The 16,915-nt window shown below is 40.4% G+C and overlaps 1 protein-coding gene, 1 long non-coding RNA gene and 6 other non-coding genes across 8 annotated transcripts in view; 7 read left to right on the top strand and 1 right to left on the bottom strand.

Moving 5' to 3' along the window:
- Positions 1 to 90: 90 nt before the first annotated feature.
- LOC118452988 lies at positions 91 to 229 on the top strand. Its single transcript, XR_004842874.1, has one exon. It is a non-coding gene; the product is annotated as a small nucleolar RNA SNORA8 (small nucleolar RNA).
- Positions 230 to 590: 361 nt separating this feature from the next.
- LOC118452991 lies at positions 591 to 722 on the top strand. The gene has a single exon (XR_004842877.1). It is a non-coding gene; the product is annotated as a small nucleolar RNA SNORA1 (small nucleolar RNA).
- A 774-nt stretch (positions 723 to 1,496) lies between these two features.
- On the top strand, positions 1,497 to 1,569 carry LOC118452983. The gene has a single exon (XR_004842869.1). It is a non-coding gene; the product is annotated as a small nucleolar RNA Z40 (small nucleolar RNA).
- A 291-nt stretch (positions 1,570 to 1,860) lies between these two features.
- LOC118452982 lies at positions 1,861 to 6,549 on the top strand. Its single transcript, XR_004842866.1, has 5 exons — positions 1,861 to 1,935; positions 2,649 to 2,799; positions 3,689 to 3,762; positions 4,625 to 4,697; positions 5,383 to 6,549. It is a non-coding gene; the product is annotated as an uncharacterized LOC118452982 (long non-coding RNA).
- On the top strand, positions 2,466 to 2,597 carry LOC118452984. Its single transcript, XR_004842870.1, has one exon. It is a non-coding gene; the product is annotated as a small nucleolar RNA SNORA18 (small nucleolar RNA).
- On the top strand, positions 3,418 to 3,556 carry LOC118452989. The gene has a single exon (XR_004842875.1). It is a non-coding gene; the product is annotated as a small nucleolar RNA SNORA8 (small nucleolar RNA).
- On the top strand, positions 4,741 to 4,870 carry LOC118452990. Its single transcript, XR_004842876.1, has one exon. It is a non-coding gene; the product is annotated as a small nucleolar RNA SNORA25 (small nucleolar RNA).
- A 25-nt stretch (positions 6,550 to 6,574) lies between the features above and the next one.
- CEP295 (centrosomal protein 295) overlaps positions 6,575 to 16,915 on the bottom strand; it is a 45,729-nt gene continuing 35,388 nt past the window's right edge. The window contains exons 21-29 of the mRNA XM_035901193.1: positions 15,416 to 15,570; positions 14,933 to 15,092; positions 12,002 to 12,642; positions 11,068 to 11,241; positions 9,819 to 9,936; positions 9,054 to 9,257; positions 8,380 to 8,488; positions 7,734 to 7,833; positions 6,575 to 6,782 (exon numbers count right to left, since the gene is read on the bottom strand). Of these exons, the coding sequence (XP_035757086.1) occupies positions 6,735 to 6,782; positions 7,734 to 7,833; positions 8,380 to 8,488; positions 9,054 to 9,257; positions 9,819 to 9,936; positions 11,068 to 11,241; positions 12,002 to 12,642; positions 14,933 to 15,092; positions 15,416 to 15,570 (1,709 nt within the window). The 3' untranslated portion in view covers positions 6,575 to 6,734. The remainder of the gene's footprint in view (positions 6,783 to 7,733; positions 7,834 to 8,379; positions 8,489 to 9,053; positions 9,258 to 9,818; positions 9,937 to 11,067; positions 11,242 to 12,001; positions 12,643 to 14,932; positions 15,093 to 15,415; positions 15,571 to 16,915) is intronic.

A 16,915-nucleotide genomic window follows, 5' to 3' on the forward strand; every position in this document is an offset into this window, starting at 1 on the left:
GGAAAGAGGTAAGTTTTGTTTCTTCAGCGTAAGAGTATCCGATTTCTTCAGACAAGTACTATTTCCACAGCAAGTAATCAGACTAATTTGTGCACTGTATGGTATCTGCACCCAGCAGTATCTTCCTGATGGGGTGTTCAAAAAGCAGTGCTACAGTATTTCAGCAGCTGGCATCGTTGGTTTTCATGCAGACGTGCTGGTTAAACTTGGTATTTCTGTTGAAACAAGTAGATTGAAAGTTTCTTATTGGGAAGCTTGTCAAATACAACTTTGAAGAACTGTTGAACTGTTACAGGATAAAAGTGCAGTTAAATGACCTTGTTCCAAAATATTTCTTAAAGGGGCATTTCTAAAATGTCTGGAACACAGTGGAAAGCCTCTACTTAAGGGTAAGTATTGAGGGAGTAGTTGGATGAGGGTCATAAAAGCTCAAGTTGCCTTTTTACAAAGAAGCAGTATTGTGTTTTTAAACACAAATCCAAGTGCCAGAAGGCAGTTAGTGACATGTTTTGTTTGGTTTTTTTAAAGTTAACTGGCTAGGTTCCAAACCCAGAAGCTATTCTATGGACACTGTGAAGAGTTAATTGTTATGCCTCGTTATTCAGCAAATAGACACAACTCACTGTGTGTCTGCATTGAAAAACGTGGCTAGAAGAGAAACAGGTTATGCTTTCCTCACTGTAAAGTTAATTGCAGTGGAGACAATGAGGCCTGTAACAGGTTTACTTAGCGTGGGACAGTTACGCAAACATAGTTCCCAATGCAGCTACTGTAAAATCCCAAGGATTAGCTTGTTTTGACATTTTTGAATTCTGCATCCTGCCTACTAAAGGAAGTAGAGCATTACTAGCAGGTAGAGCAAAAGTACATGCAGTGCTGCATTCTTGTAGATGGTTTATTAGACCCTATTTGTAAGCTGTCTTAAAATGTTATTTCATACAAGTTTTCTTTACATCACAGTACCAGCTGACTGTTGGTAACTCCCTTAGTTATATCTACTGTGCCATAGTGTTCCAGTTTCTTAAATTGCAAATAGATTTTATTGATAGTTGCATGATAGACTGGGCCATGGCTCTGATTTCAAAAGAAATGCTTTGTTTGGGCGTTAGCATACCGACAGCACAACTGGACTATAGTCTGCCTGCTTCATATTCAGTATAAAAGTGCCTAAGTCTTCATAAATTACTGAAATAACTTGGAACTATTACTCAGATGCAACAATTTATTCTTTTTAGGAAGTTACTATGCTACTATGAAGAAAATTAACTCTATCCCAGCCAAAACCAGGACAGCAGTCCACATGACAGTCAGTCTGAACTAGCATCTTGGTAAGTTAGTGCGACAGATTCTTTTTTAACCCTTGGCTGTTGTAGGCTAGCTGTCTGTCTTTAACTCGGTGAGCTGGTTACATTGCTGTCTTTTCTTACTGAGAAGAAGCAGTGTCGCTATAGAAAATGTAAAAGCTTGTCTTCCCCCAAACTTGAGAATGCTGTGAGAATTGTTGTGATGATTGGCAAAATGTTCAACTGCTCTGAAGAGAGTGAGTGAGAATAGCCTTTCTGAACAAGTCTGTTACATGAGTGTCCTTTTCCTGTCACTTTTTTCTGGGCATTTAAGTTTTTAACACAGTGTGTTGTGTCAGCAAAGATCATAACTCTGTGAATCTCTTTTTAAAATAAATGGGAAATTAAGAAGAGCTGTCAAATAGGATAATATTCAGACATTATAATAGCTTTAAGTGTGATTCCAAATAGAGGCTATCGGGAATGCCTGTGGTGGTTAGAACTGCTTAAGTACTAAGTACTGCTGCTGGTTTGTATGCACTTACGTATTGGTTTGTATGTAACCCTCTCTTTTTCAGGTGGTACGGAATCAGAGAAAAAGAGAGAAGAAATGCAGGGTGCCATTTCACAGAAACCTGAAGCCCCTTCTAGGGTTAGTATGACATCTGAGCTGCTGCAGGTTCCTTTATGATTGAAGGGCTCTGGTTTTCAGTGGCTGGAAGTCTGTATCACGTTATGCTTACTGACATTTGGAGGGTTTCAGGGACTTGCCTCAACACTGTTACTGTGTTTTAATGTAGCGTTCACTCTTAAGTGAAGAATTTATTTTAACTTTCATTTGTCCAAAGAATACTCATACAAATCTCTGAGTCAAAAAGGTGATCAGCTTGACTGCTTAAATTGTTTCTACAAGTAAGTTAACACTTAGCAGGGAAGATTCTGTTTGAGTACAATTTTGTAGTTAATTCCCTTTGTTGTTTGCCTTTCGGGTGACATTTAACATTAAAACTGTTGCTGATATGAAGGGGTAACTTCATCTTCCCCATATGTTAAGTGTATCATTTACCCTCCTCCTTCCTCCAAATGTCTTGAAACAAAGTTAAAAAGACGCTTAGTAGGAGCTGCACGAGATGCCTTTCCAGTCTGCTTTTATCTATTGTGTTAGTTTATAGTACCAGGAATGTTGAGGTCTATCCCGATAGGATCTCCTCTGTAGGTTCGTGTCGTTGGAAACGCCTCACAGAATAAACTTGTGGTTTCGCTTTACCCACTGAACTACCAGTTAGCTCTGTGGGATAACGCCACAAGACAAATCTCTGCAGATGTAGCATCCTAGGAACAGTAACAATGCATTATCTTCTTTAGGTACTGAGTTTTGATACAAATGAAAAAAATGGAGGGGAAAAAAAGTGGAAAAGCTTTGGTAAGAGTCAAAAGACAGTGTCTTCTGGGACTTCAGGTGTAACCGGCACGTTGGATTGCATGGGCAGAACTTACTCTTCAGCCAGGTTTTTGTGTAGGTACCTCATTTCTAACACTATTTCTTGTGGCTTGACTTTTCTGGATGGCTTGAAGCAATCTATTCCCCCTTTGATCACAAAGAAGTGATTCTTTGTTTCTTGTTTTGGTGGCTGTCGGTAAAAAGAGATGTTACTGGTGTCTGTCTGAACTTGAAGCAACTTCATAAACATGCTGCATTGTTCTCTCAAGTAGATGAGAGTTTCACACTGAGCAGCCATATTGGGTTTATGTGTACAAGTTTCTGAGTTAAAGAGGTTCTGAGTTAAAAAGTTCTGAGTTAATCTCCAAGCAGCTCGGCCAGTTGACTGCTCTACCATCAAAATCCCTGGCTTATCTTCTGTAGAATGTGGAGTTAAAAGTAAAGCAAGAAGAATATTCTGGAAGAAGTATGAATCCTTCAAGATGGGAATAGATAAAAACTTCAAAGTTAATTCTGAAGCTGCTACTCCTATTAGGTGAAACTCACGGAGTCTGTTTTCCCTCTTAGTTGGATGGCAGCCTTTGTGAAATGAGGAGCACCTCAGCTTAGCTTATCACTAGGTACTAACTGGTGCATACAAAAAAGCTCAAATGTTAAAATGAGCAGTCGTGGATGAATAACTACTGTGGCTCTTGCACTGTATGGTATCTGCACCCAGCAGCATTCTCCTGGTGGGATGTTCAAAAACCAGTGCGACAGAAGTTCAGTGTTTGGCATCGTTGGTTTTCATTCTGCTGTGGCTGTTAAACCTGGTATTTTTGCTGATACAGTCTTTGTCCTCTGGGGATTGGAGTGTACTTGCTTTCTGGTTTCCATGTGCTGGTGTGAGAACTGGATACTGGCCTCTGGAATGTGGCGAGTGCATTCAGTTTGTTGTTTTTTGGTTTGTTTTTTTTTTAAACAGGTGCTTTAGGCTACAGATGATGTGAATTTTGCTATGTTAGAAGGAGTGGCTGTGGAAGATAACCTGTTTGACAGGTAAGCACTGAGCTACTTGTCAGTTCAGATGGTTTCTTGCTATTTTACAGTTTGTGTGTTAACTTGGTATGACTCTAGAACACTGAAACCTCAGTAAACTGTTCTAGAAAAGTGTAAAATGGTTGTCTAGAAGCAGAGACTGCTGAGCAGTGACCACCCCTGATTTTGGCAGCATCTGGGCAGGTTGCTTATCTGCAAGTTACTCCTCTGTGTGTGTTCGTACTTTAAGTGGATGTCACGAAGTTGCACAGCTATTTGTAGTACTAGTTTCTGACACAAAGACTGATACTGGTTGTGAGGAATTCCTCTGTACTTGGAGCTTTTAACAGATTTGGGGCTTGTTGGTACGCAGCTTGGCTTACATATTGGCATGATTGATTGGTCCTTAACAAGAAAGGATGGGCAACTTGGATATTGCTTTTAGTCGGTGGTAAGAGCAGCGAGACGAGAGTGCCCGGTCATTACCAAGGCTGCTAGGATGTTGCTGTTTCTGGCGAGTTGTGGAGATGACCGTAAAGCAAATCCATCAGACTCTCAAATTGCCACATGATGTGGCACTAAGTCTGCTGGAAATAAAGCTTTAATGTAGGTCAGACACATTGCTCCTTTCTGCTGCTGTTCAGAGGAAAGCAAGCTCCTGCTGAGGTGTAGGAATGCGGCTGCATCCTTGGCCACCTCTAACACTTTAGCTGCAGAGGAACAGAAGTTCTAGTTAGAACTGTAAGTTGGACTCCAGAAGCTGCTTTGTTGTGCACACAGAAGCAAAAAGGGGAGACAGAAGGCTGCTGCACGCAATTTATACCCATCTTGTTTGTTGCAACTCTTCACTTACATTAACTGTATCTGACTCTTTAATCCATAGCGTCTGCTACCACATCACTGTGTGCCAGAGGGGTGAGGAACACCACTTGAGTGCCACCAAAGTGAGTCTGAAGGTAAGAGTGCTCAGCAAAACTGATGCTACCAAAAAGAAATCCAAGGTCACTTCAAAGAGGGTTTGCATGGCTGAAAAACCAGCAGCTCTTAACGCGGTGACCGCATATTGAAATCCTCTGCAGGATGCCGTGGACACTTGGTGTGTGCTATGGTCTATTTGTGAGGAGATATGCCTTGTGTAGTGAGACTCTTGGAGTGAAAAAGGATGTTTATTGGCTGCCATTAGGCTTTTTGAGATGCTGATGGAGGGAAAAGGCTGCTCAGTTTCAGAATGAAACCTTTTGAGTTTGCAGCATGTGAAGTTGTGGCATGAGCAGTCTTGTAACTTAATTGCTGCTTCCTTTTCTCTTGGCAATATGACATATTCCTAGAGCTGCATGGAAGTCTTAGAGCAGATAATCCTGGAAAAACTAGGTGAGGAAGGAAAGAAGTGCAGGGTGGGAATGCTGTGGGCACAGCGTAGTTACAGGAAAGAGACAATTATGGTACTTGGGGAGCAGGCATTGGAAATCATGCTTTTGCCCCGTATCAGTTTAGTAAGGGCTGTATGCGCATGTTCCCTGCGTTACTGCTGAAGTGAAATGGCTTCAGAGTAGAGGAAAATGTTAGGCTAAGCGTGAGGAAGACAACAGAGTTCACATGGCTTTTGAGTAAAAGTGCTAACAGATGCTTTTCCTCCCTCAGGTCCTGGTGATGGTGCTGGAAGTCTGCTGCCAAGAACTGCACGGCTCTTCTAAATGAAGAATTTGGAATTAAACATTTGACTTTTCTTATTGCTTTGTAAACTGAAATAGTGCCCAGGGAGCCTTTGCCCTTACCCTTTCAGCTGTGACTTGTCTGTCCTGGCAGCTGCGGTGGCAAAGCTGAGGTTGGATCCTCAGCTGCCTGCTTGGTGTGGCAGAAGGGCTAACTCTGCTGAGTTTATACAGCCGTACTTGGACTGGAAGAGGCTTTATCATGTGTTTTCCCTCACTTCCCTGTCACTGAACTCCACTGTACTGAAGCTCTGCAGAGGTGTTTCTTCTGTACAGAATGTCAACAGCACTTAAATAAAATTGATGGCTGAAAGCTGCAGCTGGGATGATTTCCTGTTGCTAGTGTGTAAGCAAACAGAGGAGTGAGTAAATGGTGGCAGCTGATCACCTATGGCTTGCTGGTTGTGAAGTGCAGTCTTGGTCTCTTCCCTTCTGATCATATTACGAGAAAGGAACAAGGTATTCATGCATACGCCAGAGCAGCCCTTGCAGAACCACCAGGGGGAAGAGAGAGGCTACACCTACCCTACCTCTAACCTTGGCACCACAGAAAGCTTCCACCTCACTTAACTCCACAGGATGACAAGCTGGGTTTGTCTTTCCTTCCTTACTGAGAGAGGGGGTAACAAATTGCTGAGCTTTGACTTGCTCCTGATGATGTAATTCCTTAGCTTTGACCTGGAGCTGAGGAAGCTTGGACAGAAGAACTACAGTTGGAAGTAGTAACAGTAGAAGGTTTTTATTCTCTTCCTGCCTTCATCTGCTTTAAAGTGCACCTCTAGAACCCACACATCCTAATCTTAAATCACATGTGTTCTTTGCACTAAAATTCCAACTTTACAGAAAAAATTAGTGTCTAGCATCCTGAGGATTTAAATCTTCTTAAAAACCACTTTATTTGAAAATGTTTCATACATGTATATTACAAAAGTTGGTCTGATCTCCCTTTAGAACACTAATGCACATGAAGAAAGGCGTTCCACACTGTCAGTCTGCTCCCTCCGAGACAAACCATGTTTAATGCAGTAGTTGATCATCTGCTGTGGTGATCTCAGTAAAGCACGAGGATGCGACACAGGTTTTACTTACAGTTGCCCTACAGCTTACAGCTGAGGAAACACGAGGATGCGACACAGGTTTTGTTTACTTACAGTTGCCCTACAGCTTACAGCTGAGGAGTCCTAATGGCCCCACAATTAACTTAGTGAAGCCTGCGTTATTCAGTGGTCTCTTGGATTGTACCAACACTAGTGTTCCTTGTTGCTCCAAGTCTTCTGCCAGTCACGGTGCTTTCCAAGTCTTCTTGGCTCGTAGCTTTTCCAGCATTTTCTGCAAATAAACCATGAGACTACAGTGGTGTAGCTTAAGTGACTGTACTAAGCCCAGTTTTGTTAGGTGGGCACAGCTGAGGTGCTGCTCGCCTATAACCTGAACGGCAGTAACAGACAGTACAAGTCTGGACAAGGGGTTTGGTTACTGCTACTGCTCCAAAAAGCCCACAGCATCCAGGGGGAAGGTGTGCTTTTTTCTCTTATATTTTCCCTTAATTACAGAATCTGTAAAAACTATAAAGAGCCACAATTTATTCCACCACAAAAACATTGAGGTGGTTTGTGCTAAAGGCAGGATAGGGCCTGGAGCCCCTGGCAGCAGTCCCAGCCTGTCAGGATTATCAAGCACTTCCCTCCTTCCAGTTGTCTGTGGCCCAGCAAGGGGACAGGGTGCACTAACAACTCCAGTCCTCTTGTTCAACCCCCTACTCCAGAGCAACTGCAGGCAAACTCAGACAGGATCCTTGCAGCCTCAAATGCAGGTGTGCGCAGCTAGGCAGAATCTTAAGTTACCTGGAAGAGCCAACAAAGCTGGGGGAAAAAAAAAAAAAAAAAAAAAAAAAAAAAAGACACTGCCTTATACTGGAAATTCAGTCAGGTTTGGACTAGTAAAAAAACTCCTGTTGTTCTTTTGCCAAGTAGACTCCCTAGCAGCTGGAGTCCCTAACGGCCCTTTTGCTTAATCTAAAGCCACCAGGAAAATCCAGCCCAAGGCAGGCACCCTTCAGAGAATATTTCAGCCCTAGGAGTTCGTATCAGAAAGCCCAGTTGCGGTGTTGACAAACGCTTAAGAGGGATACACCAACAGCACCACCTGAAGTCCAGACTGCTTTGATGGTGTTGGTTTCTCACGCTCACACCCCAGACCCGTGTCTCAATTAGTCTGATCAGAAGCTCAGTGAAGTCATGAGAACAACCCGGGTAAGACAACAGTGTAGCAGGCAATTACCTTTTGAAACTCTTTAGCCTTTTCTCTGTTTCTAGCATAAGTTTCTTGCCTTGTTTTTTCTTCCTTTCTGATCTTTACTTCTGCAAATTGATTATAAAGTCTGTCAAAACAGCAGGGGGGAAAAAAAAAAAAAATGTATCTTGTCAGGCAGGGAAGTGGCAAAGCAGAAATAAGTTAACAGGCTTAAAGGTTTTTACTGTTTCAATTGCTAGAAATTAAAAAAGGGAATTGACTCATCTCTCCAATAACCTCGCATCACTTCAGGTTCCTCCTTGACTGCCTGTGTCCAGCAAACACCACCCCCTTCAGGAGCTGTATCCGCATGTTATCATTAATAAGTGCCCAAGTACAATTCTGAACTCTGTTTCAAGTTTAATCTAGTTCCGTGCATTAACTGGCACAGCTGCCTCAGCACTATGAACTGAGCAGGCTGCCAGCCCTGTGAGGGGATTTCCAATTTCCAGCAGGCACCTGTATCAAACACAACATCCCCCCTCCCAGCACTTCAGCATCAAGCAGCGTTCCCCGAGGGTCCAACTGGAAGATCACAAACTGTGCTCTGACCAGGAGGGAGCTTTCGCAAGACACCCCTGAACTACTTCTGTTTTTTCAATCCAAACTTCTCCCACCTGTGCTCATGCAATACCTTGAAGTACGCTGGTGCATTTCAGTTTCTCCAGACTTCCTGTCCTCTGGAGAAGACACTTTCACTTCTCCCACTTTCTTCAACTGCTTGGCAACTGCATCTTTTTTTTCTTTAAAAAAAAAAAAAAAAGCAAACATACCTTAAATCTCTAATCCAGCTAACTCGAAAGCGTAAGATGTTTCAAAGGTACTACAAAAAAACCCCCCAAAACATAGGCTATAGGCTAGCTGAATGGACACAGTAGAGATGACTTCTTGTGTTGAAAAATAAATCTTCCATAGTCTCACTCATGAGGCTGCTGCCTGTACTTTAAGCCAGCCATGCTTCTCAACAGCCAACTCCCAACTCCCTGTTAGCAGGCATCAGAGACGCACCAGTTCACTTACTACGGTTGTTTTCTGATCAAACAACTGTTATTTGCAAAGGCCTATGACCACAAACACGTGGGAGACTGAAGATACGAAGAGTGCCCATAGGGGCCTTTAGGACACTGATGAGGCAGCCAGCAGCAGGGAGGGAGGGAAAGCTCTGCCCCCCGCATCCCTGAGAACACCAGGGAAAGCCTATCCCAGTCTGCAATAGCAAAGATGCAACAAATGTGAAATCTCTTCTTCAATATAAAACAGCAACTAGAAGGATACCTAATGCCATGTCTTGTCCTCAGATAAACCTACCAGAGACAAGAGGAGACTCCTTTTGCCTGCTTAACTTCTCAGACCTTCCTCTTTGAAACTGTTTGGCTTCTGGCTTTTCATTTTTTCTCTCTTTATTTTTTATTTCTTCTACTCTTTTCAGAGATTTCTGGATGAAGTTCTTCTTGCTTTTTAAAAAAGATTCTTGCAAATTGCCTGGTGTAGAAGCAAATTCCAGCAGCATCACTGTGAAAGAACAAAAAATCTGAACATTTCTCACTTACTAGAGGTGATATTGCTCGTTGCTAGAAGTCACGCATTTCAATGTATTTCTCCTAAAATGCTGAGCTTGACTACTTTTGTAAGTTGTACTAGGAGAATGACATGGTGAGTGATGAGCAATCTTGCAAAACAAGCTCCAATTCAAACCTATGGAATCCAGTAATTGTAAGCAGGTCTGCCACGACAAATCCTGTGATAAATACTGCATTGAAAGCATCTCAGTGCCTCAAAACTTATCAAAGACCTGAGAAGTTCCCAGCACGGCTAAGTTCTGTCAACACCGTCTTTCACATTACCGCTGTTCATCTTGGAAAAAAAAAAAATATTTCAATATCTTACTGATGTTCCATACTATCATCAGAACAGGAAGAAAAAAAAAAAACCAACACAGACATTCTTTAGCTACAGAGCTTGAGGATTAACAGGAAATAAAAAAAAAAGTGAAGGTGCATAAACTATATGAAGACAAACCTTGAAACACCACAGAATTTTTCAAAGTTCAATAGTTATGTTACACATAATTACCTGCAGTCTGATGTGATGGAGAGTGGCTGTCATTGGGACTCCGGGCTTTGGAAGAACTGTCAGGCCTTACAAACACCGAATAATCCACGTCTGGAACTAGTGGTAAAAATTCTCTTTCCTGTTTCAAAAGGAGTCAGCAATTGGAAAAGCTTAATATACGCCACAAACTTGAGTGAAGTGGTAGCACTGTACCGCTAGCACAGACCCAATGCAAATAAAAGACCTAACTCCTTTGCCTTCATAGCAGATGCAAGAAAAACACCAAAAATGGATCCTGATACTATTAAAAAGCTACTTTCTAAAAACATTTTACAACTTACAAAAAATCCATTAAAGACCCTTTGCCCCCAAGATTTCAGTTGCTTGTTCTTAATTCAGGGCTGTGTAATTTCATCTCAGCTGATCTGCTTTTCTTTCTGCCTGTTCTCTCTGCCCCCCCCCATATCACTCTCTTTCTGCCGTGTCTCCTTCCCCCTTTCTCAGCCAGAAGGCAACACCCGCTGCAGAAGTTCAGCCTCCAGCTGCCAATCTCCACCATACCCACATTCCCATTACTTTATAAAGACCCATCCTTTAGCATCTTCTCAAGATGCTTCCTGCAACAAACACGGTTTCACCTAATCTGCTCATCTAGCAGGCAGACATTACTTGGTTCTACTTTATTGCTTCAGCACCCAAACTATTCCCTCATTACAAACTGGTCCCTCTGTAATTGAGGGCCTTTGCTTTATTTATCTCAGCAAACACAAAAAGCATACCACAGGCAAGTTAAGTACGGCAGAATGACGAGCTGATCATATTTTCCCCATAAACTAAGAACTACTGTGTGGGCCTGGTGTAGCTCCATCCACTAGGTAGGGGATTTTTTCCCCTCTTTTTCCTGCTTAGTTTGTAGCTTTTTTTTGGTCCCACCCTCTCCCCTCATTCAAATTTTCAACTTAACAGGATACAATTTAGTCTTGCAGACACCAGCAAGATGGTTCTGTTTCTCAGCAGCAGCCATCCTCCCAAACTCTACCTACACTGATATGTCAGGGTAGCGATATTCAAGAATAGCCCAAATTTCAGTTCTATTAGATCTGTCCAGAAAACAGAACACCAAAACAAGATGATCCAAGAGCTTGCTAAGCTCCTATAACCCTAACGTTCTCTCATTTTGCAACAGTGGATTAACTGCTGTAGTAGGGCTCTCCCTATTACGATCAAGATTAAGTTAAAATCAGAATTACATTAGATAAAAAAGACTCACCTCAGTAAAAACATTAAATTCAGACTGATCCACACATGCTGGGTTACCGATTTTGTCCTCCTTGATTTTCTCTTGGTTAGTATGTTCAATGTCTGATTCTGCAATACTAACATCATTAGAGCTTGCCAGAGTGAGTTCAGGTTCTTCCATAATACCATGCCCTGACTCAGTCTCCTGGAAAATAAATTATACAAGACATCAGTGTAAAAAATAATAATTAAAAAAAAAAAAAATCACTACTTCTAGCAATAGCAATAGCTGTTATCTTGCCAGAAAGAGGAGGCTCATTCAAAAGGTACAAGAAAAAAATCCACCCCCAAGCACGAAATGAAATACAGAATAAGCACTTTGCCTGAGGTTTTGATGTATGCAAACCCTGGACCCCAAGTCCAATGCAAAGTATTTATCTACCTGTGTTTAGAAAAAAAACCAATCAAATAAACAAAAGCAACCAAACAACAACAAAAGCTCCACCTCTCCTCCACTCACCTCAAGTTTAAATTACTTTACAGCAAACTTTTTTTTTTTTAAAGCTACAAAGTTTGCTTATGTTTTAGTTGAATTATTTACTTTCTTCAGGCTTCTCAGCAGGGACAGGGGCTGCTCAGTTGAGTAACCGTGCCAAGTAATGCAGATGCATACGCTGTACCAACTGATGCAAAGAGAGGGAGACACAACAGAATGGCTATAGCTCCTCCAACAATCACAGGCACTCCAGCTCATTTTAGCTACTGCTAATTATTTCAGTGCTATGATCTGAAAGAAGTAGCCGAGCAGAAGTCCAGGAAACATGCAAGTCTTAAACTGGAACTGTAAAATCTACATTTGCCAAGCTTTCAGTTATCAAGGGTCTAAAATAACTTGGTGCAACAACATGAAAACCCAACAAAGCAGCCTGCACAAATTACTGCTTTTGGAAATCTCTTTCACTCACCCAGACTGGAATACGACATGAGCTTCTGGGCACAGGATTAGAATGTTTTTCATGTCTTTCTAAGACAGAACCATTCTGTTGTACAACAGCCTGCAAATGGATGTCTGAGTCTTCCAAGTTGGTTGCTCTGGGAACCCTCCAAGATTTCTGTACTTCTGGAAAGCGTTGATCTGGCTCCTCTATATTTGTATTGCACTGAGAATCCAGTTCCACAGCTTTATTTGCTTCATGTGCCTGCACTGATTTTTCAGGAAGCTTCACATACTTCCTATCAAACACCTCCACAGGTAATTTTTCAGAAGACACAGTCTCTTTTAATAATTGCTGAAGGGAAGTTTCACCCACTATAACTGGTGTGGTATTTAGCTGATAAAATGATTTGTGCTCTTCCAGTGGATTCAGACTTTCATTTTGCAGATCTCCCATTGAACACTGGAGATTAATACATTCCATATTTCTTGCCAGTTCTTTGTATTCTCTGGCAGATGAAATACCGTTCTCATTGTCCCATTTTTTAATTCCAGGGGTTTGTTCAAAAGGCGTCTGTAACATAGCATTAAGGTCCACTGGCTGATTGGCATTCAGACAGTGCTCACTCAGAGTAGATTCTAACTGCAGTGGGTGAAAAGATTCTTCAGATCCTGTTTCAAAAATTATCAAGAGTCAAAATTCTAGCTAACACAACAGAATTTCAACTTTAAAAGGTGCCTCCATAATGAGACTTTTCAGTAATGTATAGTAAGGCATCTAGTAAACAGGAAGAAACATTTTGTTTCAAAAAAGTCTGCTTAAGTTTCTTCAAACATTAACATTACATAATATGATTCCTTCCCTGTACATAAACCCACACTTTTTGTTGCTTCTTAGAATACGTTTAGGGACAGACTTCATAATGGTGCTGACGTAACTACATTGAAAGGCAACGGATTTTACAATTTATCCTCTGTGAATGGAAAGCCTTTGAGTCCCCTTTGGGCCTCCAACAAAGTCTCTAAACCAAGAAGAAAACAATCCAAAACACCATTACTTGGGCAGAAACTCTTCAAAGTAGAAGAAAACATCCAAACTGGAACAATGATCGCTGCTCCTACAAGTAGGATCCCTTAGGATCTACACATACAAGTCAAGATTTCCCTCCCTCCCCCCCATCCCCCCGAAGAGGCTGGGAAAAGAAAAAGATTTGAGTATCAACATTTTAATTATTGGGGAGGCATTTCAGCACTACAGCATATGCCAAACAAACAACAGGGTTGTTTAAATTTTTTTTTTTAAATATACCTCTGACCGAAGTTAGTAAAATTGCTTACACAAACTCCAGCATCATGCTATCAACAGGCTTTTTATATACACAGAAATATATCACAAGCCTTTAAAGGTTTCCTTTAAAGATTCTTTTGCGTTCTTTGACAAATACAAAATCTCTAGCTTTACATGTATAAAGAATATTCTCCCCTGGTAAATACCTGGAGGGAGGAATTGCACTGCAACATCAGCCATTACTAGAAAATTCTCCAGGGGATGGACTTGCATATCCATCTACCTTGCACTGACAACCCAAAATAGTTTTTACATGCTTAGCCCATTGCTTATGTCATTTTTTTCCCCCCTTGTAAAGCACAAGAATAATTGGTTTGGGACTATAAAAACACTTAAGAGACGGGGAAGATATTGCAGTTACATTTAAAGCACAAAGACTTTTTGTATAAGCGATGTATAAATAGAAAGTTTTGCAGTTAGAAGGGAGTTTCCTAAATCCTATTTGCTGTGACCACAGGTGGTCTCAAAGTGTAAGCCTCTTCTGGCATTTTTTATTATTTTTTTTTTTTTTTTGTACCAGCATCTGCCAGCTAAAGAGAAAGAGAAATATAGCAGACAGAATAGTTGCTTGCAGTTTTGAAGACAAACTGTGTGTCTCCAAGAATTAGACAGATAGATAGATATGCAAATAACAAAGATAACTGACCAGGAACACTTACATTAGAAATACATCTATTACTTAACATATTGTGCTGTGTTTCCTGTTACAGTTCAGCTTTCTGCTGGAGCATTGAAAAATGCTGAAATGCCTGATTCTTGGTAATAAGAGCTTCAGAAATATTTAGATTACTACTAGCTGCATTTGGAATTTCAGATTGGTCCTTTTCTTTAGACAACATGAAATATCAAGTTAATTTGAATTCAACTGCAAAACATTAAAAAATACTTTTCCTGCTACGAGCTGCATTTAACTTAATGCTGCTGTAGAATTATAAACTTTTCATCTACTAAATTTATTACTACATTGTAATCTAAAAGTTTATTCCTTCCTCTCTCTTTCCCCGCTTTATTTTGTAGATAGATAAAGCAATTCTCTAATCAAACCAAACATCACAGCGTGCAGTACATAATGACTACTGGTGTGACTTAACAGCAGAGAAGGAAAATTCAATGGTTTCTTGAAGGACGCAATGTATAAGAGAAAAATGAGTAAGATCAAAGAGATTCTAACACATATACCTCAAAAAATTGTAATCAATTTATGGAACTTCCTTAATTTCCTCCAACTTACAAAAAGTAATGGATATGCATGAACAGGTATTTGGAAAAGTACTTTAACTGACAGGTTCAGCCAGAGTTGATAATTCTTCACTAACATCATAATTACTGCACCAGTAATAAGTAACAATATCCAGTACAGTGTCGTGAATATGCAGGTCTGCTTTTGTATTAAAGTCATAACTGCTGAGGAAATAAAAGAACTTACCAAAATTTAGGAGTTCTACCCATTAAAGATGGCGGAGAAGACAGCACGTGAGAGAGCAGCAGCAGAGTTAAGACATTTCAAGGTAGGGCTGACAGAGAAGTGAAGAGCTCCTTCCCAGTTTCAACACAGCAAATCCACCTTTAGGGTTGGCCATTTTGAAAGCACTGATCTGACTGTACTGTACATACCTAGAGTAGCATTTTCTTTAACAGAGTCTTCTAATGCAATGTTGTGTGGCCCATTTGTTTCAAAGCTAGAAGGCAGACTGCTTCTTTGTATATTCAAACAGGAGTTTCCCACTCCTAGAAACGTAGACACATCTTGACTTTTTGTTGAAAACTTTAAAGTCTAGTGGCAGGAAAAAAAAATAAATCTTGCTTTAAGATTTATTTCCTCAGAAATACTGAAAACTTTAAAGTCTAGTGGCAGAAAAAAAAAATCTTGCTTTAAGATTTATTTCCTCAGAAATACAAAGGATAAAAAAATTAAAGGTAATATTTGATTTTTGCATCACATTTCTGCTACAGCCAGCAAAAACCCTTCCAGTTCTAAGTATATCAAAGATTATTATTGTGTTTCTTTTAAACAAAAGACAGTATAGGGATTATACATTTAAATCTTACAGAAATCTTAAGCCAAAGTATTCTTCCATCAGAGTTTTTCTGCAGTACCTTGCTAAATTCTCTACTGTCTTGTGAAGTTCTGTATTGAGAACACGACGATAAAGTATCAAAGTCCAGGCTCGGTTCCAGCGGCTGAAAGAGCTGGTGATGGAAGTTTGGAAAATGTCTTTCCGCTTCAGGAAAATCAATTTCAGCTGCTAGAGCTATAAGAAAAGAGGTTATTTTAAAAATGAACAAAAAACCCCACCTAAAACCAACTCCCCTCAAAAAAAACAATGGACATATCCCACCTCGCTTCTATATGTGGTAAATAAAGTATATAGAATTCCACAGGTATACAAATGTTAGCTTATAAGAAAGAAAGATCTTTACAACATCTAATTTTTTCACTCTAATACAATGCAGGTACAAAAAGCAGCAAGAAAGTGTGCCACTGATGCTTTTTTTTTTTATTGAAAAGCTGGAGTCCGTAAGCTCTCTGTTCAGCATCTGTGAGACTGCATCAGAAAGTGTGGGCTTCCCAGCACAAAATGCCCAGTGAGACAGTGAAGTAAGTCCAACAAAGAGCCACAAGGATGATTAAAGGGAAGGATGAAGCACACGATGTTCAAAGAGAAACTAAAAAAAAAAAAGGAGTTTTTTCAATCTTAAGAAAAGGCTTGGGGGTGTGGGGGAAGGGGCGCAAAAATCTCTGCTGTGTACTACACCCTAAGAGACAGTACAGAGAATATGCAGTCAGTTCTCTTAGGCATACTCAGTGAAAAAAAAAAAAAAAAAAAAAAAAGAGATAACGGACACAAGATGGAACACTTAAAAGAAAATAAAAGAGAGAAGAAAAGAAGAAAGTTGTTAAAATGTGGCCTGGGGAGGTAGGAAATTCTGGTTGAACTTAAAAGAAAATAGAAGAAAGTTGTTAAAATGTGGCCTGGGGAGGTGTGGAATCTCTGTCCTTAAAGATATTCAGAACTTGCCTGGACAAGGCCTTAAGCAACCTGATCTAAGTTGGCTCTGCTGTGAGCAGGACAGAGAATGTGGATCACACATAACTAGAAGTCCTTTCTAGTCTAGATTAATCTATAATTCTATGATTCTAGGTTTTCAAACATTCCAGAAGGAAGTGGTTCTAATTAAAATACTAGCGTTATCTTCATGATAGCTAATAAAGATGTTCTTATTTTCGTGAATCATTACATCTTTCTAGAGAGCACAGAACTTCCACCAGTCTGTTAATCGGTGTTTCATCAACTATGTGACCCTATGTGAATAATAAAGCATCATATATTATTGTCTCTACCTTCCTGAAGGGAAAGTTGTGCATAAACAACAGATAAAATTGGCACAGATAACAAACAGTCTAGCCATAGTAGCAGGAAGCTGCGCAGAACTAGACTACAATCAGATAGATACCTGATCACACGGTCTTTTTTTGCACTACACCATACTATGTGGGCACATACATAAAGCAAAGCACAAAAACATCAATGCATCAAAAGTAGAATTCTTACTGACTTTAAAATGTAAGCTGAATGTAACTAACAGACTAACATA

This window comes from Egretta garzetta, unplaced genomic scaffold (assembly GCF_000687185.1).
Source record: "Egretta garzetta isolate BGI_Z169 unplaced genomic scaffold, ASM68718v1 scaffold449, whole genome shotgun sequence".
Taxonomy (NCBI): Eukaryota; Metazoa; Chordata; class Aves; order Pelecaniformes; family Ardeidae; genus Egretta; species Egretta garzetta.